The 24,845-nt window shown below is 40.0% G+C and overlaps 2 protein-coding genes across 2 annotated transcripts in view; both read right to left on the reverse strand.

Annotated features, from left to right (window-relative positions):
* Window positions 1–3,349: 3,349 nt before the first annotated feature.
* The window catches only part of CUNH1orf141 (chromosome unknown C1orf141 homolog), a 41,785-nt gene continuing 20,289 nt past the window's right edge, over window positions 3,350–24,845 (reverse strand). The window contains exons 4-6 of the mRNA XM_008065023.1: window positions 8,057–8,129; window positions 6,335–6,521; window positions 3,350–3,922 (exon numbers count right to left, since the gene is read on the reverse strand). Of these exons, the coding sequence (XP_008063214.1) occupies window positions 3,350–3,922; window positions 6,335–6,521; window positions 8,057–8,129 (833 nt within the window). The remainder of the gene's footprint in view (window positions 3,923–6,334; window positions 6,522–8,056; window positions 8,130–24,845) is intronic.
* On the reverse strand, window positions 19,313–20,646 carry LOC103267427 (dnaJ homolog subfamily C member 9). Its single transcript, XM_008065021.2, has one exon. It carries the CDS (start codon window positions 20,644–20,646, stop codon window positions 19,864–19,866), a length of 783 nt encoding a protein of 260 aa, XP_008063212.1. The 3' UTR covers window positions 19,313–19,863.

The following is a 24,845-nucleotide window of genomic DNA, read 5'->3' on the forward strand; positions in this document are numbered from 1 at the left end:
AGATTGGAGTACAGTGACCCGATCACGGTTCACTGCACACTCAACCTCCTAGGCTCAGGCAATCCTTCTGCCTCAGCCTTTCAGATAACTGGGACTACAGGTGTATACCACCATGTCAGGCTAATTTTTAAAAAATTTTTCTTCTAGAGGTGAGGTCTCACTATATTGCCCAGGTTGGTCTCGAACTCCTGGGCTCACATAGTCCTGTCTTGGCCTTTCAAAGTGCTGGGATTACAGGCATGAGCCACCATACCTGGCCTCAAAGTAGTTTTCACATCTTATTCTTTATACATTAGCTAATGGGTTGAATAAAATCTTTGACATGTTCATTTTATATTTCTATGAGAGTCGTGCTTTTTAATATTTTGAAAGTTATGCTTAGAAAAAAATCTTAATTTGGTCCGGTATTCCTCCTGGATCAAGTGCAGTGGGTCAAGTGGGCTTAGCAGAAGCCATACATTTTTAATTTACTATAGTGAATGCTGTTCGTGGCAGTCTGGGTTTGGTATGGCCAGAGTCACGGGGGTGAAAGTATTCACCAAGACAGTTATGACTTAAGAAAGGTAGATTTATTAAAGGGAAGATACGTTGTGAAGGGCATAATGGGCGGAACAGCAGAGAGAGTGTCTACTCTCTGCAAAGAGGCAAGCGCCAGAAAGGTGCTTTTTATAAGAGGGGTCCAGTGTGGGCCAGGAAACTGTCTTTGGGGTGGTCTAAAAAGGAAATTTCCAGAGGTTTGTGAAGCAGCTGATTGATGCTATTTTTTTCTTTAAGATAAGGTTACGCTGGACACAGTGGCTCACACCTGTAATCCTAGCACTTTGGGAGACCAAGGCGAGAGGATTGTCTGAGCCCAAGGATTTGAGACCAGCTTAGGCAACATGGCGAGACCTCATCTCTACAGTAAATTCAAAAATTAGCTGGGTGTGATGGTGTGCGCCTGCATTCCCAATTACTTGGAAGGCTGAAGCGGAAGGATCACCTGAGTCCAGTAGGTCGAGGCTGCGGTAGCTGTGAATGTGCCACGGCGCTCCAGTCTGGGTGACAGAGTGAGACTCTGACCCCCCTTGAAAAAGATAAGGTTAGTTAACAGAAATAATTAATAATAGTTAACTGCTCCTTGTTTACTGTGCAGCTAGCAGTGAATGGTTAACTGCTTTTTTTTTTTGAGTTGGAGTCTCACTCTGTCGCCCAGACCACCGCAGCCGGCCACCGCAGCCTCGACCTGCTGGGCTCTGGCGATCCTTCCGGCATGCACTACCACGCCCGGCTAATTTTTGATTTGTTGTAGAGATGAGGTCTTGCCAATTTCCCAGGCGGGTCTCGAACCCGTGGGCTCAGGCAATCCACTCACCTCAGCCTCCCAAAGCCGTGGGATTACAGGCTGAGCCACCGAGCCCGGCTGTTAACTGCTTTTTGTTGACTGGGTGAAATTGGGCCATGGTACTAGAAGCTGAGTTCCAGGAAAAGTGTGGCTTAGCAAGCAAGGGAAGATTGATGACTTGTAATTGGTGAGATTTGCTTTAGTGGTCCTTCCTGCCACCCCATCCATGTTCACTGTGGGCCAGTACCTGTGTCAAGGTACTCGGCATTATTTTATTTAGTCTTGAAACAATAATATTGTAATCAATTATTGTTGTCCCCATCTTAAGGTGGGATCTAATAAACTGAGGCTTAGATAGTTTACAGTATTTGCCCAACTTCACGCCTACCTGCCCTATTCCAAGGCCCACAATTATCACTCCCACACTGAGTATTGGGAAACGACCGTCATACTTGTACTATTATTAGACATATTTTCTAATTGTGGCTATCCTTATTGTTAGTGCTTACGTTTGTGTTTGCTCTTTGGACTTAGCAAGATGGTTAGGGGAACTGGCCTGCTTTGCAATGAGTCTTGACGGAGGGAAAACCGGCAGAATGAATGACAGCAACCAGAAAAGAACGAAGAGAAAAGGAAAAGGTGACTTCACCAGCGGTGCAGCTCTTCCCCTTCCAGCCTGTTCCCAGCAGAAAGGAAACCTCGTAGGCCCCGCCCCTACTTCCTGCACACCTGAGCCCACCCCCTCATCTCGAAGCCTTTTTATCTCTCGTCTCATTCACAGGCTCCCGGTACATATTCCCCCAGCCTTCTCCATTTTCTCTCTGTGTCATTCTTTTGGAGAGTCCAGACCTCTCTCTAGTTGTGAAGAGAGGCCCATGGGGCAGCACTGGTGGTAAAAATGCACAATAAAAAAAACTCAAGTCTGAAGCAGAAAGACAGAAACCTAAACCGGTTTACCTCTACCCCCTTAAAAGTTCTGAAAGACTCCCAAGAAGCTTTTCCGGAATTTAAGTGCTGTTAATTCGACTTGCTTCTTCTCAAGTAAGAAGCAGTCAAGATTGAAAAATTCTTTTCTTACTTAGCTTTCTCTCTTAATTATTAAAATTATGGCTTTTTACTCTTTTCACATAAACTCTAATGGATAAATGTTTAAGTTAAGTAGGTTTGGAATTTATTACCTCCCAAATTACTATTATCTGAAATACATTCTAAATTCCAAGCAAACAGATTACAAATAAACATTTGAAATGCAACTGACTTCTAAGTTGAATTCTGTCTTTATACTGTGTGAGATAATGAGAAGTTAATGAGAAATAGTAAAATAGTAATGTAATAATATACTTCAAAATGTTCAATTCCTTATAGAATTTGCTACTAAAATTTTTTCGCTCATTAAGGAAAAGTTATCCTTTAAAAGTATTTAGCAATTCAGAAAGAAGTTAAAGTTATACTTGGAAAAAAGCGTTATGTAGGTAGTATTGAAGTTCCAACATCTACAAACAAGAAAAGCAGTTCAAAATTTTACAAAGCCTTTTTAATTGCATGCATTGCTAATGTAATACGTTTTCCCATGATTATCTCAAACACTGACACACAATTAACTCCACATTCTTTTAATTAATGGTGCATTTGTATTATTTGATATTCAATCATAGAGTAAGATTACTGATGTCATTGGCTTCCAACAGCATGTTTCCAGAGTCAGTCCATGCTGTTCTTCACTGGGAATCAGACCTGACTGCAGGAATGCTGATTGAGCAATCTGAGATAATAGAAAGTCATACATGAGTTTCTTTGGTTGATAATTGCTTCCCTATTTTGTCCTGTTATTTACTGAAAATGTTAATTGTTCTTGAGCAGACATCTGTTGACCTGTAATTCTAATTTCTATACCTTGCTTTCTTATATATCCAAGAGAACATTACTATTACTATTTGGATAACAATTTCTTCTGTGATTTTGGAAGTTGGTTATTTACTTCTTGCTACCCAAATACTGCTGTATAAGTGACATTGTATGAGGCGTTTAATTTTCACTTGATGTGCTTAACAAATTATCTAGTGGTGTTACATTATTTAATTTATGTATATTTTTAAAAGACTTTGAGTAATATTTGACAGGGGAGGCACTATGTTTGTGTGTGCTCACTGGTTTCACTGTAGAAAACTTTCTTTCAAATTTTTCAGTTTTATCACTCGTTTCTTGAATAACAGTTTTACCAGGGTAATCTATAAATTTTCTTGTTAGGCTGGAAAAATTATAGCGTGTATTCCAAGATTTGTTTTCTAATGTCTGCTTGTTCATTTTTTTCTTTAGATTATCACCTACAATTCTGTGGCCCGCTTCAAAAGATATGGTTTGTATATCTTTTCTCCTTGCTGTAGGCATAGTATTTTTCAGTTTGGAAAAAGTGATAGATTTATCACCAATTAAAGATTTGAAGATTTCGCGATTTCTTTCTAAAACAACATTTGTTCTTTTACATGGGTAATTGTTTTCATTTTCCAAAGAATAGGGAGCAAGCTTGTATTTTCTCAAAAGTAACATCTGTACATATTCTGTGTCATGGAAAATTACGGGGTTTGTGCCTTTTTGTTCCTGTGGATCGAAGAAGAGAGTGTTTAGTCATAAATATATTGAGGCAAGAAACTTACATGTTTCTAAACATGAAAATAAAATTGTAAAATATTCTAAAAATGATGACATAGAAGTATTTAGTATAACTATAGTGTTATTAAAATACACAAAATGATACACTTATGTGTGACATACTTCCTTCTTTTCTTAATATTCTTTTTTATTTTTTATTTTTTTTGAGTTGGAGTCTCGCTCTGTCGCCCAGACAGGAGTGCAGTGGCCGCTCCCGGCCACCCCAGCATCGACCTGCTGGGCTCCGGCAACACCGCCTCGGCCTTCCAAGTAGCAAGAACTACAGGCGTGCTACCACACCTAGCTAAAGTTTTTATTTATTGTAGAGTGGAGGTTCTGCCATGTTGTCCAGGCTGGTCTCAAACCCGCGGACTCAGGCAATGCATTCGCCTCAGCCTCCCAAAGTGCTGGGATTACAGGCTGCGCCATTGAGCCAGGCCTTAAATCCTTTTTGAAATAAAGTGGAATACAAAAACATAAGTATATTTCTTAAAAGTTTGTACTATTGTCACTGGGAAATAAGGTAGTTGGTAGGATGGAATATTGCTCTGGCATTTCTTAGGTTTCCATGTTCTAGAAGTTTAAGAGCATACCGAAAAAGGGATTAAGTTCAAGTTTATGAGAGGCATGACTGATTACAAGCCAAAATTACAAAGTCTGGATACTGCAGTAAATAATTCTAAAAATGTAAAATGATCTCTACAGCTGTTATACTTATTTACCCCAACACCCAGAACAATATCTGACACATAAAAAGTGCTCAGTATATATTCGTGGAATAAAATAGCCAGAGAAATTTTCTTTTTATCTTGTATTTCTATTATAATCAAGCTTGACTTAAACCATTTTAATCACAGTATTAGCAAAATCTGTCCATGTGAGCTACTCTTTAAACTTTTCCTCATGTTTTCATTGTTAGGCCAAAAAAGATTAACTCCAAAAAAACTGGTCAAATATGCATATTATTAGTATTTAGTTCACAAATTTTAAGTCAATATATGTTACTGTTCCTTTAAAAATATAATTAGAAAATCAGGGTCATTTTATATTAGTGTACTCAATGTGAAAGGTACATTAATAACTATGATTACAAAAAGATGACAGAAGGTGTGGTTTTGCAATCCACCGGTGATGCCAGTATCACTTATTTAGCCACAGTAATGGAAGCTTGTCATATTTTTGGTCTGCCCATCACCTTAGAAAACTTTCCACTGGGCACGGTGGCTCATGCCTATAATCCCAGCATTTTGGGAGGCCGAGGTGAGAGGATTGCCTAAACCCACAGGTTCGAGACCAGCCTGGGCAACTTGGCGACACCTCATCTCTACAATAAATCAAAAAATTAGCCAGACGTAGCGGCACATGTCTGTAGTTCCAGCGATTTGGGAGGTTGAGGGGGAAGGATCACCTGAGCCCAGCAGGCGGAGGTTGCAGTGGCCGTGTGCCTCACTGCACTCCAGCCGGGATGACAGAGTGAGACTTCGATTCAAAAAATATATATATTTTTAAAAAAGAAAACTTTCCACTTAAGTCTCTGTACTCTCAGGTAGAAGCAGAAACTACCTTTCTCAGCCTCTCTTAGGATCAGGCGACAGCATGTGACCTTGGCTTTGCCAATCAGATACACCTATGGAAATCTGCTCAAAATAAGCAAGCACTGTGAAACAGTACTGTGGAACTAGCCTAGTGAGGGTGGTGGAAGCTATATTTAGCTTTGAAGGGCAAAAGTCTTATCTTTTTACTGTTCTTTTTGTAGAAACGACCTTAGGAGGAGTATTCCCTGCCCCGCATCAGAGCAGTGCACTGTCATCTGTACAACAGGGCCTCAGTGGGGGCAGTCTGGACTTAATTCCTGATTGGACAGCTTTCCAGCCAGATTGTCTCTCTCGCCCTCCTAGAGACTCTGACCTACTAAATAACCTTTCATAAATGTGTTTTCTGGCTGAGATAGCTAAAATGAACACATGGTCCAATAATCTTTTTTTTTTTTTTTTTAAGAGACAGGGGTCTCACTATGTTGCCCAGGCTGTATTTGAACTCCTAGGCTCAAGGATCCTCCTGCCTCAGCCTCCTGAGTAGCAGGTACTACAGGCAAGTGCCACTACACTTGGGTAGACTGTTCCAGTCATTTACAAAAAAAAAAAAGCCTTTTTTTATCTTGTATTTTTATTATAATCAAGCAAATTTGCTAAATCCTCCTTTGTAAAGAAAAGCACTAAACAAAACCAAAACCAAAAAACAACAGCAACAACAACAACAAAAGATTCTGCTCCTAAAATGAACGGGTGATTCCCATGAGTAGTATTGATATGCAATACTGGACCGTATATTTACTGAACAGTAATAGACATTACTTATTACCAAGTGAGAAGTCACTGTCTTTGTCGGACTAGCGTTGATTATCTTGGTATCTGGATTTTTCAATTCATCCTCAAAGCACAAAGGGAGCAGGCTTTTCTTTCTCACCAAACTATACTCACTTAATTGATCATTTTTGACCGATTCATCTTCTTTTATATTACAATCATTCATCTGTGAAGATTTTTTTCTGTAAAGAAACACAGTTCAGGGAAATGTTGATAGGGCTGATTTCAGTCTGTCAATTCTTTCCTGCCTCCCCTTATTCCTAGAAGTCACCGCCCAAAAGGGCACCGACCTCTCTCCCATAGACTTCCAAACTGACAAGGCCGTCCTTTCCTATCTGCCTGGTTTGTGGGAAAAGATAGCAAAAGCAGGGGTGGACAGAAGATAGCCACCTGTGTGCCTCTTTGGTTTCTGAGTGGTAAGGAGGTGTATTACGTAAGTTGAGGAGAATGCCAAAGGCAGAGAGGTATTTGCTACAACCTTTGTTGAAATTCTGGGAAAAGCTTCCCAGAACAGCTTCATGCCAGCTTAGGGCGGCCACAGCTATGTTAAGCGGATGGCATAATGGAGTCAGGCAGAGAGAAGAGATCGTGTTTATTCCAAATCTTCCTTGGTTCGCATGGAACGTGGACACCAAGTTTAGGCTTGCCAAGGGGCTTGTTATTGCAGGGTGAGGTGGCCTACAGCAAAGACTTGGCATGGGTAAGGTGTGGACAGCCTCATCTGAGGACAGGTGAGGGACATGACAGAGGCTCACAGGGTTCTACCACACCGGTGAGAATTGAGAGTGGGCCCTGTTCAAATCTGAGCATAGACCGTGAGTTCATGAACCACGATGTCCGCAGCCACAGCACATCCGGGATCCCATGGTCACCAGCCCTGGTGACCGTATGAGGGCACTGACCATGATCCTGGGTCAGGCACATTATCCTCCGTGTTACACAGTCCAGTGAGCTCCTCACTCAGATACTCAGATACCATCTTGGGAGAACTGAGTGAAACCTAAAGAGGCTGTTCATTATTGCTCCAAACAGAGTTAATAATTTTGGATTAATAATTTTTTTCATTCCATAGAGGTTGAGGGGTTCATGAGAAAAATCAGAACTTTATCCAGAAAAAGAAGCTGCCTTTTTCACCTCTGTGTTGTAGTGTGATTAAATTTGTGTATTTCCTACAAAAATATTGCTGTTCTTTTTTCCACGTCTTTCTCTCCATTTGACTGGGCTTGGGTCTGGATGTGATGCCTAGTGGCTGAGCAGTCTTGGCCACGCATCAGATTGTGTCATGGAACTACATGTTAATAATAAGGAGGGGGCCGGGCACGGTGGCTCACACCTATAATCCCAGCACTTTGGGAGGCTGAGGTGGGAGAATTGCTTGAGCCCACAGGTTTGAGACCAGCCGGGGCAATTTGGCGAGACCTCATCTCTACAATAAGTCAAAAAATTAGCTGGGCATGGGGGCGCATGCCTGTAGTTCCGGCTACTTGGAAGGCTGAGGTGGACGAACCCAGCAGGTCGAGGCTGCAGTGGCTGTGAGCGTGCCACTGCACTCCAGCCTGGGCGACAGAGTGAGACTCCAACTCAAAATAATAATAAGAAGAAGAAGAAGGAAGAGAGGAAAAAATTCATTCTGATCTAGCATAACACAAATGATAGAACACATCCTACTAGAAACATCATTGAACAATAAAATATCTAAAAATGTAAAGTCAATTACCTTTTATTTACATAATCTTCTAAGTGGTCAGTAGAATCCAATGATTCCCCGAGTTTTTTTTCAATTTCAGCTGAAATTATAAAATATTTTCATAAAAGGCCCATATTTATCATAGCCTTCCGAAATAGATTGTTTAAAATATATTAAAATGCAAAATAACCTATGGAAACACCTAGTATAGTGCCCGATCTGTGATAGCCACTCAGTAAGCATTGCTGGAGTAAACAAGATAGAACTGGAAAAGACAGATCAAGGCACTAATAATGTTTGACTGAGACAGATCAAACATCAAAGTGGCCTCCTGGAAAATTTTTTGTGGAAGAAAGGCATTCTCACGTTTTCAAATCTCTAGTGTGTAGAGTTATGATGAACTGGTAGGTGACCTCAGGTAGCTAAACACTGTTGGTTTGGAGAGAAGTAGGTTGGCAGATGGCAAACAGATCCTGCCACTGTCATGATCCAAGGATAAGCTCTTCCAAAAATGCTTGGTGGCCACTGCAGCATTTCTCTACTTTCCTAAGTGTTCCCAGAAACACATGCTGTTAGTAACAATTTCAGCTTCTTCTTTGTCCTCAAGTAGTTTATATTCCAGTGAGGTACTTCCCAGCGCTTTCCACGTCATGGCAAGCATGCCAATTAATATCATGTGTCTGGTACGCTGGTTTTTCCCAGCGTACCAGACACATGATATTAATTGGCATGTTCCTACTTGTGGCAGGCTACCATAGGGACAGCTGAAAAGCCTCAAAGGCCAAGGAATCCATTTTTCAGCCCACCTGTAACTTCCCCGAGCACAACAGGTGGATACCACAGTATACAGCTTGAGAAGCTCTAATCTATAGGGAGGAAACGGTCAATAAACGAGTAAACCCATCAATAAACACATACATAAAATACTTTCAAACACTTGTAGGTATTATGGAAGGATATAAGCATGGAGTTTCACACAGGGTGGCTATAGGAAGCCTCTCTCAAGTGGGGATATTTTAGCTGAAATCTGAGTAAAGAGAGGAAGGCGGCCAGGCGGAGAGCTGAGGGAACAGCCTGCCAGGCACAGGCTTGGAATGCTGAAAGAACAAAAAGGCGAGGGTGACTGAGCAGCAAGGAATGGCCAGGAGAGTGGAGTAAGAAGAGACAGGTAGCAGGCCAGATCACAGAGGGCCACAGTGGAGAGCTGAGATACTCTTCTGGCTGCAATAGCGACCTTTGGAGGGTTTTCAACCGAAGACTAAAGTAGCTTGATTTCTGCTTTAGAAAGATCAGTCTGCCTCCTCGGGAGTGGACAGTCTGTGGGGGGGAGGAGGATTGCGGGTGGCAAGAACAGTAATGGAGTCACCAGTCAGAAGGCTGTTACTGAGGTCTCGAGGAGAGGGAGTGTGTGTGGATTACATAAGGACTACAGCAATGTGAGTGATGCGGAGTGGCCTCAGTTTATGTTTGGAGGTAGAGCCAGCTGTACCAACTGGTAGATTGGATATGGAATGCACAGAAGGAGGGGAAATCAAGAATGATTTCTAAGTGGATGGCCTCAGCAACTGGGTAGATGCCGTTTGCAGAAATGAGAAAGGTAAGTGGGAGAAAAACAGGCCCACTGATTAAAAAAGGGGCTGGGCTGCGGATCCCTGGCTTGGGAAAGGGGAATAAAATCACTCCCTTCTACTGACAACTGGGTAATCTGGAGCTAAATGAGACCACGCCAGGGCTGGATGACTGGATCTGCATTATCTCCAGTATCACCCTGGCAGAAGAATCCCAGATGCACCTCTAAAACCTCGTTGGCCTGAGGGTCATGAGGCCAGAACAGTGGCAAATGCAAAACTTCTGGAAAGGAACGAATGAGGTACAGTGGGTGAGAGAGAACCTTCTAAAATATGGAAAAATACAAAGCTAAGAAAGACAGCTGACAAAACCAACAAGAAGTTCAGCCATAAAATTAAATAAATCTAAAAATTACTAAGGCTTTGCCATACATCAATCTGAAGATGTATATGAGCATGTATCACAGTGTAATTGACAGTGCCAACTGATGACATCTTAGATTGAATAAAATATATGTTTGGAAACTTCAATGGCATAAATGAAAAAATATTCACATTAGATAACAAAATATTGTGAAATCAAAAGAGGCTGAACTAAAAATAAAGACAAGTCAATACGAAAATCAACAATAACTGGAAACCTTGGAAATAAGAAACATAACTCTAGATTACAGAGACAAAGGGAGAACTAATGAACTGAAAGAAAATGTTGAGGAATTTCCAAGAATGCATAGACAGATAAATAAAAATTATGAAGAAACAGTTAAAACCATGAAAGACAGACTGGAAGCCTTCAACATTTAGCTACTAGTTCTGGAAGAAGAAAATAAAGGAAATAGTAAAGAATTATATTTGAAGAGATGATGTCCAATAATTCTAACTGACAGAAGTGTACTTGAAGTACTGAGGATGACAACTGGAATACATGCATATCCAGACGCTTTGTAGTAAAAAATGTAGATAATAAAGGATAAAGGAGAAAAAAAAAGAATAAAGAGAAAAGTCCTAATACTATCAGAAAGTAAAAAACAGTTTTTCTATAAAGGACTGACAGTTAACCCATGAACAGCATGCTAATCTATAAATGATTCCACAAGGTAATAAAGTTGTAGCTCTAAAGTGCTGAGAGAAAGGAATCGACAGCCTAAAAATTTACGTCAACTAAACTGTCTTTCGGGAGTGACAGCAAAATAAAGGCACTTCAGATATACCAGAAACAAAAGAGCTAACAACCAACAGATCACCATTGAAAGAATTACTAAAGGATGTCCCTCAGGAAAACTGTAATTAAACACAGATGCCAAGATACAGGAAACAATGAGGAGTCCAGCATTTGATAAATTATACTCCATATTTAATTAGCATTGACTTTAAAGATAAATCTCATTTTGTATTTTAAATGAAATACTAACATTTGCTGTACTTGTACAAGTTCTTTTCTCAGTTATTTTAACCTATTATATTTTCAGTGTTTTAGACTTATGCAGTGATAGTCTTGTGTTTTCTTTTTAACTTAGCTTTATTGAGGTATAGTTTATATACAATAGTACACACACATTTTAAATACACAGTTTGATAAATCTTGACAAACATGCACACTCTAAGTAAAATCAAAATATAGACTATTTCCTTTGTTCTAAGACAGTTTCCCTCTGCCCTTTTTCAGTCAGGTCATTCAATTTGTTCTATTCTCTCCTCCAAACACACAAATTATCTCAGTGTTGGATACTTGCTTTCTTCTCTCAATAATACATCTCATCCAAAACACTGGGTTTTGTATGATTTTTCTAAGTCTGCTTTTCAAATCTTCGATTGGTTTACTTCAATGTCTATTCTATTCTTTGCTGCTTCTAATATAGTTTTAAATTCTGTACTAGCATTACCTAGTTCTGTAAAAATACCTTTTAGCTCTAGTGGCCTCACTTTATTCTTGAAGATTATTTTGCACATTTTCAAATCTTGTTTCATAGAATTCTATTTTATTTCATTTCTTCAGCATATAAAACAATCATTGTCTAACTGTTCTCCTGTTTGACAGGGGAACAGATTCTGCCAACATGTGACCGTCAGCTCTCTTTTAAACTATTCACTTTCTTTGCTACAGGATTTGTGCATAGGTCTTTGGCTGTGTTCTTATTTTTCTTTCTGCTCAACTCTGAATCAGGTCGTTTAAATCTGGGCTGCTTGTCCAAAAACAGTAGGAATAAATTTTCTTTGGATGCTCTCCCTGTTTACCTGGGCGCTGTTAAATTCTCCCCTTAGAAACTGACATGTAAATCCAGATGTTGTTGCCTCATGTTCCAGGTTCAGGCATTCGGTTGCCTGAGTAGGCTGGTTAAGGAAGCTGGAGTCCTGAAAAGTCATGGAGAAATTTGTTTCTGTCCATTGTGTATTTTGTGAGACCTTTTCGTGACTCTAAGGGTATGATGGTGGTGGGTACTCTGCTTTCGTGTGAGGTAACACTTGGGTTTATTTTCTTATACTTTTAATTAATTAATTAATTAATTTTTTACCTCTCTCTTGGGGTAAGCAAGTCAGTTTGGAAAGGAAGTTAGTTAAAGAAAAACCCCAGCTGGGTGCAGTGGCTCATGCTTGTAATCCCAGTGCTTTGGGAGGCTGAGGCAAGAGGACTGCCTGAGCCCAGGAGTTTGAAACCAGCCTAAACAATGTAACAAGACCTCGGCTCTGCAAAAAATTAGCTGGTTGTGGTGGCATGCACCTGTAGTCCCAGCAACTCGGGAGGCTGAGGCAGAAGGATCAGTGGAGCCCAGGGGGTCGAGACTGTGGTGGACCATGATCACGCCACTGCACTCTAGCTTGGGTGACAGAGTGAGACCCTGACTCAAAAATAAATGAATGAATACAAATAAAAGGGAAATCAGTCAAACATGGTGGCATGTGTCTGTGGTTCCAGCTACTTGGAAGGCTGAGGCAGAAGAATTGCCTGAGCCCAGGAGGTCGAGGCTGCGGTGGTTGTGAAATGTGCCACTGTGCTCCAGCCTGGGTGATAGAACAAGACTCCAACTCAAAATAAAATAAAATGAAATAAAATATAAATATATATAAAATGGAAAAGTCTCATGGCTCACAGGCTGTTTGGTGTGGTCATTTTTTCTTTCTTTTCTGCAGTTACCCTCATAGCTATGACACTTCCAAAAATGGTTCCTAGGGAATTGTATTTTGTGTCTTCTGTTGTCAGCCTTCCTTTCAAGACCTTGCTCTTCCAAGTTAGGAGGTTTTCACCCTAACTCTAAGCACATTTAAAATAGTACAAGGGCCGGGCTCAGTGGCTCAGCCCGTAATCCCGCGCTTTGGGAGGCTGAGGTGAGTGGATTGCCTGAGCCCGTGGGTTCGAGACCTGCCTGGGCAGCGAGACCTCATCTCTACAATAAATCAAAAAATCAGCCGGGCGTGGTGGCGCATGCCTGTAATTCCGGCTACTCGGAAGGCTGAGGTGGAAGGATCGCCGGAGCCCAACAGGTCGAGGCTGCGGTGGCCGGAAGCGGCCGCTGCACTCCAGTCTGGGCGACAGAGTGAGACTCCATCTCAAAAAAATAAAAGAATAGTACAAGGAAGCCATAGAAATAAGTGACCAGTTATTGCCATTACTTTCTCTTAATACACTGCTAACACAGACTTGGAATGCTGTTGACTTGCAACGGGGAAAGAAATCCCAAGGGGGAGATTTCTTATTTTTACACAACCCACTGTAGATAACACATTTCTAGTCTTTAAGTTGAATGTGTGTGTGTGTGTGTGTGTGTGGTGGGTGGGGTGGGGTGGGTGGTTAACAGAGGGTTTTTCAGAATTTGCTCTAGTGACTCTTTCATTGAAATGGAGTTTTGTGTTGACTTCTGAAATATTCTTTAAAACTGCTTCATGTTATAATATATGGCAGGTTTTCTTTGAATCAAGGATAAATATGCCCTACTTTTAATTTAATACATTTTTCTTCTCCATATTTCTTTCTTTCTTTCTTTCTTTCTTTGGTTATTCATTTTGACCAGAGGAACTTGAATTTATTTTTCCAACTGCCCAGAAGTCTTAAATTGAGACTTTGATCAAAGAAGTATAAAATGCTTCTTCTGTAGGGAGACTCAAGACATCTTATACAGGGAGATTGCTTTTCTGAAAAAGTAGAACATCCCGCACTTGCTCTTGGGGGACGTTTCAGAGAAGATGTGACATCTGAGAGAAATCTTAAAGGCTTAAGGTGGTCAAAGAGGATTGCCTGCTTCACAATTCTTTTTCCCTCTTCTTTACTAACAAAACTCTGATCTTCCTCCAAGCAGCCATATCTTTCAAAGGAGGCTGGAGTTCTTCTCAGCTCAAGGGGATAAATCTTGAATGATCTGAACCCATGTTTTTCAAAGTGTGAGCTACAATTTATTCATGTTTTGTGAAATCAATTTAGCATCTCCTGACCAGCATTTTATAAGATGAAACAGAACAGAGTATGGTAGAGTGTATCACGTGGATCCTTAGTCATAGCTGCACAAAATCTGAAAACACCGCAGTGGCGTTCAACTCACAGAAAGAGAGATCATTAGGACTCTGTAGTGCTAAAAATCATCGTCTCCAAATATATTGGGCTGATGCGTACATTTGTAGCTCTAGTTTTTGGCATGGCAGCACTGCAGGGTTGGGAGTTTATTGTTTGTCATTTGGAATGACAACGCTGTGCTTGTGAATATTCCTTGCATTTTGCAGATTTGAAGAAAGTCAGTGCTATTGTGGGCTAAAGAAGATGGAGTGTCAAGCAGAAAAAAAATGAACACTTCCTTCTGTTTAAAAGAGAAGCAAAGGCAGTGGAGGCTGCTTGAAATGTGGGTGCCGTGTGCAGAGAGAACACCTTTGGGAAAGCAGGACGAGAAGACAGCCTTGTTGTTTCAAAGAGGGCCACTCTGACCTGAGGGATTCTCTACATTCAGGAAGACCCTCGGGCTTCGATGAAGACCATTTAAACACTTTGCTCCCCGAGGATCCATGTCAGTCAACCCAAGAATTGGCGAATGTGAATTGTGACCAGTCAACCGTCACATGACACCTGCATTCCAGGGGCAAGAAAAAAACGCTGCGAACTTACTCATCAACCCAATATTTGGTTGTGATACAAAAAGTATGTCTTGTTGTGGGTTGTGTTAAAAGTTGGAAAAAGTCATCTAAACCAATAATGACTTATTGGATTGGATATGGATACATGATACTATTTGAGGCAACGAGACATAAAGGAAAATTTGCTTTGAGAAAACCTCTTTTCTCGTTCTTACAAGGGGATAAAAAAGCTTTTCTCCTCTTCAGCGGACGTTGGTATCCACACAAATTATCTTGAATAGTAGTCACCATATCATATAGCAGTCCTAGGAGGACAAGCTACCTGCTAAGACAGTTGAGGAAAGATGGAGTAACTGGTTGTTGAATGATACCATGAAATTCCTGAATTAACCACTCCTGTGACCGCCTCACTGATGGACGTCTTGTTATTTGAGGTGATACGTATCTTTACTGTTTAAGCTACAAGCTGTCAGATTTTCTTTTGATCGTGGCTACAGATTCCAACTATCAAAGAGAAACCAAAACTGTCAGGTGGAGGTGTATGTTTGGAGCACAGAGAATAGACTAAATCAAATCACACAGGAACTGAAATAGCCTGTTAAATATGACCAGAATTATCTCTCAAGAGAAATGAGAGGGGGAAAAATATGACTAGAATCAGCAGGGTGTGGATAGGTTAGAGACAGAATAGGAGGCTGGGAAACTCTTATGTGCCATGCTAAGGAATCCGGACCTTACTGTTTATGAAATAGAGAGTCTTCAGATGTCATTACATAGTGAAACGGATTTTCTTAGTGCTTATATCCTAAATTTAGATGCAGTTAGCTTTCTGTTATTTCAATATAAATGTGCAGTTTGCATACCTGTACATAAAGTAGAGCCGCTTTCCTTTCTATAAGCCTTGGACTGAAGGTTGATTAGGGGAGAGAAGACCGTGGAACCCAACAAGCTTCTACGTGCTTGTCCATGCTGTGAGTACAGGACACGAAAGGGAGTTGCACTTTCCACCTCAACATCAGGGAAATGGAAACTCTTTCAGAAACGTGTGTGTAAATAAATAACTTATACTTGATTATGCACATTTGAAAGATCTAATTATGATCACAGGCAGCTGGTTCTTTAGATACTTTCAAATATATTGTTTTATTTATTCCTCCATAAACCCTGATGAGACAGGCGTTATCAGTACCACTTTAAAATAAGAAACAAACCTTTAGAGGTGAAAGGATTTGCCTGTGCTCATACTTTTTACTGATTTTATTTCCTTTGTCTCTAAAATTTAGCCTCTATATTCATATAAAACTTATTTCTCCAAATGCAGGGAAAGTCTAAAGCTCAAATACTGAGGGGAAAAAAGACCCTCTCTGTTTTTGCAGAAACTTGACTCTCCCTAACAGAGGAGGAACAGAAGAGAGTAGTTCTAATTAAAGGGGAGAAGCTGAGAACAAATGACCCAACTTTTCCTAGGCGAGAATCTCAGGTCGGATCCATAGATTTTTAGTAAAATACACATATCTAGACATCTAAATGTGTATCTGAAATATGTAAATAGGTCATGCATAATGCATATGTAAATATGAATTCCATAATTTATGATTCTCCATCAACATGCCAATACTTGTTTAGGGCCCATTTTTTTTCACACTAGGCATCAGATATATTTAGTTCTGGATAAGATGAAATAAAAATGAGGGCCAGGCTCGGTGGCTCAGACTCTCATCCCAGCACTTTGGGAGACCTAGTGAGCGGATTGCCTGAGCCTGCGGGTTCGAGACCCACCTGGGCAACTTGGTGAGACCTCATCTCTACAATAAATCAAAAATTAGCTGGATGTGGTAGCAAGTAGTTCTGGCTACTTGGAAGGCTGAGGAGGAAGGATCACTGGAGCCCAGCAGGTCGACGCTGGGGTGGCTGTGAGCGTGCCACTGTACTCCAACCTGGTGACAGAGTAAGATTCCAACTAAAAAAAAAATGAGGCATGTGACAAAAATTCAGGCCATAAAGAGCTTTGATTTTTATCGGATATATAGGATTAGCATACACAAAACAATAGCAAATGATGTAATAGAGAAATATCACTAAAAACCGAGCCAACCAATAAAATCTATAAATGGGGAAGAGTGTAGAAGAGAGAGATACCAATAAAGGCTAGAATAAACAGGAAAGGTTTCATAGAGGAGGAAGAGCTTCATGCTAAGAGTTAAAGACGAGGGCATTTCAGGAGAGGCCAACAGCATAAGCCTAGAGTGTTCAGGAGACATTCAGGAAAATAGTATGTTTAGAGCGGTAGGCATTAATGATCTATGGGGGGTACAGGACAAACCTGAACAGTAGGAAGGACAGTTGACCCCAAGACTATGGATGTCTTGAAAGACAAACAGAGCAACTTTACTATCAAGAAAAATTACCAAAATTGTCATGAGAAGTAGAAAATGTGAGCATACCAATAATTATTCAAAGAAATATAAACAAATTTCAAATAACCACCTTTAAGACATAATTTAAAATAGTAACTAGGCCCAAATAGGTTTACAAATATGTTCATTAAAACTTTCATGAGACACATAATTCTCAAGCAATATAATATCAATTACATTAAAAAGTAAACAACAACAACTTTTCAGTACTTTTTGGGGGGCGGGGGGAGACAGTGTTTTACTCTGTTGTCCAGACTGGAGTGCAGTGGCATGATCACAGCTCACCAAAGACTTGAACTCCTGGGGTAAATTGATCTTCCTGCCTCACCCTCCCAAACAGCTGGGACTACAGGATTATTTTCTTTTTTTTTTTTTTGGTAGAGGTGAGATCTTGCTGTGTTACCCAGGCTGGTCTCGAACACCTGGTCTTGAGCAATCCTCCTGCCTAAGGCTCCCAAGGTGCTGGGATTACAGGTGTGTGGTGCCACACCTGGCTGTCAGTACTTTTTAAAAGATGGCATAGTCTCAACACCAAAGTCTGAAAAGATAATACACCAGAAGAAGGCTATAAGCTAATGCTACCTATGACTTCAAGGTTTTTCACAAATCCAAAATAAAATACTAATCAGCACTACAGTAATATGATAGTTCAGAGTGGCCAAATAAAGCTTATCAGGAATTAAAGATTCCTAATACATATTATCCAATAAGCCAAAAAGGAGAAAAACAATGTAACTATTTAATAGCTGCAACACTGAAAATACATATGGTAAATTATAAAACTATTATTGATAATAACTGTAATAAAACTATACAGAGACAATATTTTCTTCGATGATAAGGAATATCTTACATAATTTTACAAACGACATCTATGTAAGACTAGTAGCCAACACCATAGTTAATGGTAATGTCTTTGTTTCTGATGTGACAAGAATAACCTATCACAGTTATTCATACATTTTTAGGGAATACTGAGTAATGAAATAGAAAAAGATAACAAGAACAACCCCCTGGGGTCCCCTCCCACTGTGGGAGCTTTTCTGTCCTCTCAATAAATCCTGCTTTCAAAAAAGAAAGGTAACGGAAGCCACTCAAAACTCTGAGGAATTCTGATTCAGTATGGCTAAGTAATCCCTTATCAGACCCATCTCCCTAGACAAAACACACACACACACACACACACACACACACACACACACTGACCTGAAGGTTCTGGAGAGTGAGCAAAAGCAGGTGACGAAGAAACAGTATTGAAACTTGGTTTCTTTTTCTTTTTCTTTTTTTTGGTTCTGCCAGGCTGGAATGCAGTGGCACGTTCCCGGCCACTGCAGCCTCCACCTGCTGGGCTCAGACGATCCTTCCACCTCAACCTTCCAAGTAGCTGAAACTACAGGCAGGCACCACCATACCTGGCTAGTTTTTTGGTTTATGTAGAGACAGACCTCACCAAATTGCCCAGGCTGGTCTCGAATTCCTGGGCTCAGGCCACCCTCTCTACCTCGGCCTCCCAAACTGCTGGGATTACAGATTCGAGCCACCGCGCCTGGCTGCAATTGCTGTTTTTATAACTTTTAGCTTGCAGGCAGGCTGAAACTGGCAGCGAACGAGGGAGGCATCTAAAACTCTGCTAGAAACCAAGCCCAAGTTATTTCTGGCCAGAAGAATTGGAGGACAAAGTTCAGGACACACAAAGCTGCTGGAAAGTGAGAACGGAATGCTAAAAAGAAGACCACCAAAGACGGCGGCCCCATCTTCTGTGTATGAGAAGACTTGCTGCGTGAGAGACTTCAATGCGTGAGACTTCTGTCTCAGCCCTGCACCGTGTGTGCTTAGAAAAAGCTGTAAGTAACCAACTAGGGATCACACAGCTGAACTGAAATCTGAGCTGCTTCTCAAGAGTCATCTTGTACTTCGAGTCCTTAATCAAGTTAATTGGCTGCCAGAACAAAAGCATCGACATTTTTGGAAGGACCACAACAGAGACCAGCATCGTTATAGTGTAACAGTCATAATGCCCAGGATAAATCCAGCATGACATATAAAGGACAAGGAAAGTGAAACCCACTCTTAACATCTTAGGAAAATCAAATAAGACCAACCTTGAAATGACCCAGTTGTTGGAATTAACAGATTTTATAGCAGCTATTATAACTATGCTTGATGAAAAATAGTAAAATATGTTCAAAGTAAAGGAGAAAACATAAGACATCAGAGAAGTAGCAACTATTTTTTTTTTTTTTATGTCTTACTTGTTTATTTAATCATATACAAGTCTTAGAAAAATGCTTGAATTATGAACACCTGAAAAGTACAAAACCTGGCCGAGTAAAACAAAGAGAGGGTGTATTCAAGATCATTAAGACCAGGTATAAACTGGCAAGTATTTGGAAGACAGCTGTTAAGCTAGTGCTTTCAAGGTGCTCTAGCTAGGTAGAATGTCCATTCTAATAGACCTGCACATCACAAAAAGCTGTATGAACAGACCCACTTTCTAGATAAGAGTTCTGCATACAGAAGAACCACAGAAGCAAGTGCTGTCAGGAAGTATACTCCCTCTGCCCTCCTAACTATCCCCACCAAATTCCTTCAAGACCTCCTATGATGTCAGGTGACTTCTAGGAAATACTAATACCACACTGAGAGATTCCACTTGCTTTTTAGTCGATCTGAAAAATTTAGGCTGGAAAGACAGTTTCTCTCAAGGGTTGGGTTGACTTTTGCCTTCAAATCTTGACTGCACCTTGCCACCATGGCATCAATGAACACCTAAGGACCTTTGAAGAGGAAAATTCCATTATTTCTTTCCTTTCTTGAGAGTCGTTTTTTTCCCTCCTCCTTTGGAAGGTTTGCAGTATTTTGCTTCCATCTGAGCCAGAAAATTGTCCATTTCCTTTTGCCGATCCTTTTGTCTGCTCTGAATGACAGCTTTCAAGTTATCCACTCCTTCATCAAGCCCCAACTCTTTCCTGCTTTTTTCTGCTTCTTTAGCTTCTTGCTCAGCCCTCCTTTTCCTTGCATTCATCTTTTGTTTCGACTCTTTGACAAAGGCATTATAGGATGGGACTTCTCTGGCATCAATAGCTTGCTGAATGATATCCCTTATCCTGGGTTCCTCTGTGTACTGCACACAAAGCACAGACTCCATGATCTGATCCATGTCCCCCTTGAAGTCCAGATACGCCTGTTTAATGTCAGTCAGCTCTTCTTCAGAGCCTTTGTACGTCTTTTCAAATGCTTGAATGTCTTCTAGAGAGATCTTTTTGAAGAGTAACCTCCAGTACGCCTCCCAGTCCCGGTCTTGGGCGAGCGCAGCAGAGTCCTCGTCCACAGCGCCCTGCTCATCGTACACCGCTCTCTGCTCTTGGTCACTCAGGACGGAATAGACTCTCCCCAGGATCTGGAAGCGGCGGGTGGCGTCCTCCTTGTCGCCGTCGCTCACCCGGTCCGGGTGCACCCGCAGGGACACCTTGTGGTAGCCGCGTCGGACCTCGCCGTCTGAGGCCTCGCGCCGCACGCCCAGCACCCGGTAAAGGTCGGCGGTGCCGAACACTTCCTCGCACAGCTCCAGCAGCCCCATGCCGGCGAGGGGGCGGCCTCCGTGCACACGGCCGGCTGCGGCGCGACTCCGACTGCGGCTCTTTCCCGCCCCGCAACTATTTTTAAAATGAAGATTACAGAACTAAAACATGTAATACCTGAAATTTTAAAATTCAATGCTTGAGCTTAAAACAAAATGGAAATGTCTGGGGAAAGTGTCAGGGTACTTAAAGATAGATCAAGAGACATTATTTAATATGAAAAAACTAGAGATTCAGGAACTTGCAGGGCAATAATAAAAGGTTTAACATATGTGTATCAAGAGTCTCAGAAGGGGAGGAGAAGTAGAATGGGGGAAAATATTTGAAGAAATGATGTTCTTTAATTTGGTGAAAGACAGACATTTATAAATTCTGGAAGCTTAGTTAACTCCAAGAAAGATAACTACAAAGAAAACCATGGCTAGGCCCAGAGTCAAACTGGTAAAACCCAAAGACCAGGACAATATCTTGAAAGCAGTCAGAGAAAAACAAGTTACATAGAGGGGACCAACAATTCAAAATACCCCCGACTTCTCATCAGAAACCATGAAAGCCAGTAGGCATTGAAGCATCATCAGTATGCTGAAACAAACAAACAAAATAGCCAGAATTTTGTATCAAGGAAAAAACTTCCTTCAAAAATATTCTTAAACTTTTTTTTTTTTTTTTTTTTTTGTACAAATGAGATCTTGCTATGTTGCCCAGGCTGGTCTCAAAATCCTGGGTTCAAATAATCATCTCACCTCGGTCTCCCCAAGTGCTATGATTACAGGCATAAGCCACTGCACCCAGCCCTTAAAACATTTTTAGGTGAAAAGAAACTAAAAAAATTTGTTGACAGCAGACCTCCATTAAAAAATATACTCAGGGAAGTTCTTCAGGCTTAAGGGAAATGATACAGAAATTTGGAACTTCAGGAAGGACTGAAGAACATCAGATCTGGTAAATATTTGGTTATTATTATTTTTTTTACTCCCTGTATGTTCTTTAAAACACAGAGGATTATTGAAAGCAAAAATTATAATACTGTCCCATAGGGTTTATGGTGAGACAATATATATATGTGTATATATACATATATATAATATATACATACATATATATGTATGTATAAATTATGGTGTAAATGATGGGGGTTGGGGGGGCCAATGGACCTATACATTTATAAAGGTTTCTATACCTTTATGAGAAGTAGTAAAAGGACCGATTTTACAATCTACTGTGAAAACTTGGTAATGTATATTGTAATCTGTACAGAAACCACTAAAAAACTCAAACAAAGAGCTATAACTAAAAGCCAATAGATAAGATAAACTAAAATAAAACTTTAATAAATATTCAACTAATCTAAAGAAAGGCAAGAAAGGAGGAACAGAGGAATAAAAAAAAAAGGAAAAAAACAAAAAAGAATAAAATGATGGACTTAACTTCACCCATATCAATAATTATGTTAAATATAAATGGACTAAACTTTTCCATCAAAAGAAATTCTCAGGATAGGTAAAAAAGCAAAAGCAAGACTCAAGTATATGTCATCTATAAGACACGCACTTTAACTATAAGTTGAAAGTAAGTTGACAGAAAAATACTAAACACAATGCATAAGAAGGCTAGAGTATTTCTACTCATATCAGACAAAATGGACTTCAAGAAAAAAGAGTATTGGCATAGATAGAGACAGACATTTCATTATAACAAAAAGATCAATTCATCAGGAAGACATAAAAATCATGAATATGTGCGCCTAATAACAGAATTCCAAAATACATAAAGCAAAAACTGATGGAATCAAAGGGAGAAACAGGCAATTTTATAGTTAGAGGTTTTAATATCTCTTTCTCAGTAATTGATAGAAGAATTAGATGAAAAATTAGTAAAGAGACAGAGGACCTGAATGAAACTAACAACCACCTTGACTTAATTTATATATATACTTACATATTTATGTATCATAATATATAGAAATGCTTATTATTTATGAACATATTTATATACTTATAGACTACTACCCCCATGTAACTGCTAAATACATATTCCTTCAAGTGCACAAAGTACTTTCAGTAAGATAGAACATACTCTGAGCCTTGAAACAAGTCCCAATAAAAGTTTAGAAGGATTGGAATCCTACATAATATGTTCTCTGACCACACTGGAATTCAATTAGAAATCAATAACAGTAAGATTCTTGGAAAACTCCAAATTTTTAAAAATCCTATAACATAATTCTGAGGAATCCATATCTCAAAGAGGAAATCATAGAGGAAGTAAGGACAAATTTTCAAACTAAATGGCAGTGAAAATATAATATAACTAGAATTTCAGTTAATGACAATATGATTTATTCAGTTTTCCAAACAAGACATCTGAGGATTTTCTTCTAAGCACTACAAACAGCCACTTGCAAGTTCTGTCAAGTTGGACTGCTAAATTTCTCCCCCATCAGAGCCTCCACTACCTTTTCATTGCTACTGCTTTGGTTCAGTCCCTCATCGTTTCTTTCCTTGAAGACTTATGGAGAAGATATGGAAACAGATGCTGTATCTGTCTAAGAAATATTTCAGGAAAAGTCAAACAAGAAATTATTGAGGAAGCGAGGTCGTTCAGAAGTCAATATTGAATGTTCCACTAGGGGAACTGGTGGAGGAATTAGCTTTAAAGGTCAGGGTCCTTCTGAATCAATATGGCCAATTTATAGCTGTGCCCTATTGAGGTCTCTTTACGATTTTGACCAATCAATATAAAAAGGAATCGACAGGTAGGTGTGCATGTGTGTTTGTGAGAAAGCAATAGGGAGGGAAGGAGGGAGGGTGGGAGGAAGGGAAGGAGGGAGGGAAGGAGAGAGAAAGGGAGACAGAGAGAGAGATAGAGATAGATCAGTGTATAAGAGAGATTTCAACAGATTTCTGAAACAGAAAGATAACTGAAGATTTACAGTATTGGAGCCACTAAAAAATATGCTATCTTTTTTATGAAACCCAAAGAAACTCCAGGCTTAGAAGAGGCAGGTATTGAGAATGGGAATAGGAGAAAAAGTTGTAGAAAGACAAGTTAATTGAAATACTATCTATGGAATTTCCTAGCCAGTTGCCACTTCCCCCATCTCTGTTACCCTGTGCCACATGCCAGTTACAGGAAATGTCATGTAATTAACCTCAGGCTAAAATAAGGAGTGCTCTCCTTATAATAAACTTCCTGCTGATGTGGGTTTTGGCTCTTTCCATGGTGGCATCTGGAAGGAAGGCTTCCAGGCAAAATGCCTACTCTCTACCTTGTAATCCTAAAGTAAAGCTAGGTGGTTGGAAACTTTGCCCTCTACACAGAACAGTTATCTTTTCGCTCTGGGGAAAGACTTATTTGTAAAATTAATGGCAATTTCCTAGAAAAATGTACCCATATCTTTATCCTTAAATATGAACAAATGAAAACTTAGCAGTGTCTTAGTCCATTCAGAATGCTATAACAAAATATACTAGACTGGGTAACTTATCAATAAGGAAATATGTTGCTTATAGCTCTGGAGTCTGGGAAGTCCAAGATGAAGTCACTGGCAGATTTGGAGTCTAGTAAGGGCTTGCTTTCAGCTCCATGGATGGTGCCTTGTTGCTGCAGCCTCACACGAGGGAAGAGGCAGACAGCTCCATAGGACCCCTTTTACAAGATCACTAATCCCATTCACCAGGACTCTGCCTCCGTGACTTAATCACCTCCTGAAGGCCTACTCTTTAATACTATCATAATGTCAATTAAGTTTCAACATACAAATGCTAGGGGGATACATTCAGACCATAGCAACCAGATGTGATAAAAATCTGCAAATTAAAAAATACGTATCATGATAAACATAAAGAACACCAATACCAGAGGAAACAGATAATATAAGAAACGGAAAGACTTAAGCATACAAATTCTATATCTTCAAAAAATTTGAGAACAAATGTGACAGGACTCAATGGGGAAAAAAAACCCACTGAAAATAAGAAAAAATATTGGAAATTTAATAGGATTGCTGAAAAAATGCAGAAAAGGAACTGGGAGAAAAAGTTGAAGAAATTTCCCATAATAAAGGAAAAAATGTAAAAGAGACAAAAGTAGAGAAAAACTATATAGAGATTCAATCTCAAAAGTCTAATATTTGATCACTAGAAAGCAGAGTGGAGAGGAAATTGATAAAGAGATAATAGAAGGATTTTTTTAGGAC

Source organism: Carlito syrichta, unplaced genomic scaffold, assembly GCF_000164805.1.
Source record: "Carlito syrichta isolate Samal-C Ts95f unplaced genomic scaffold, Tarsius_syrichta-2.0.1 Scaffold308134, whole genome shotgun sequence".
Taxonomy (NCBI): Eukaryota; Metazoa; Chordata; class Mammalia; order Primates; family Tarsiidae; genus Carlito; species Carlito syrichta.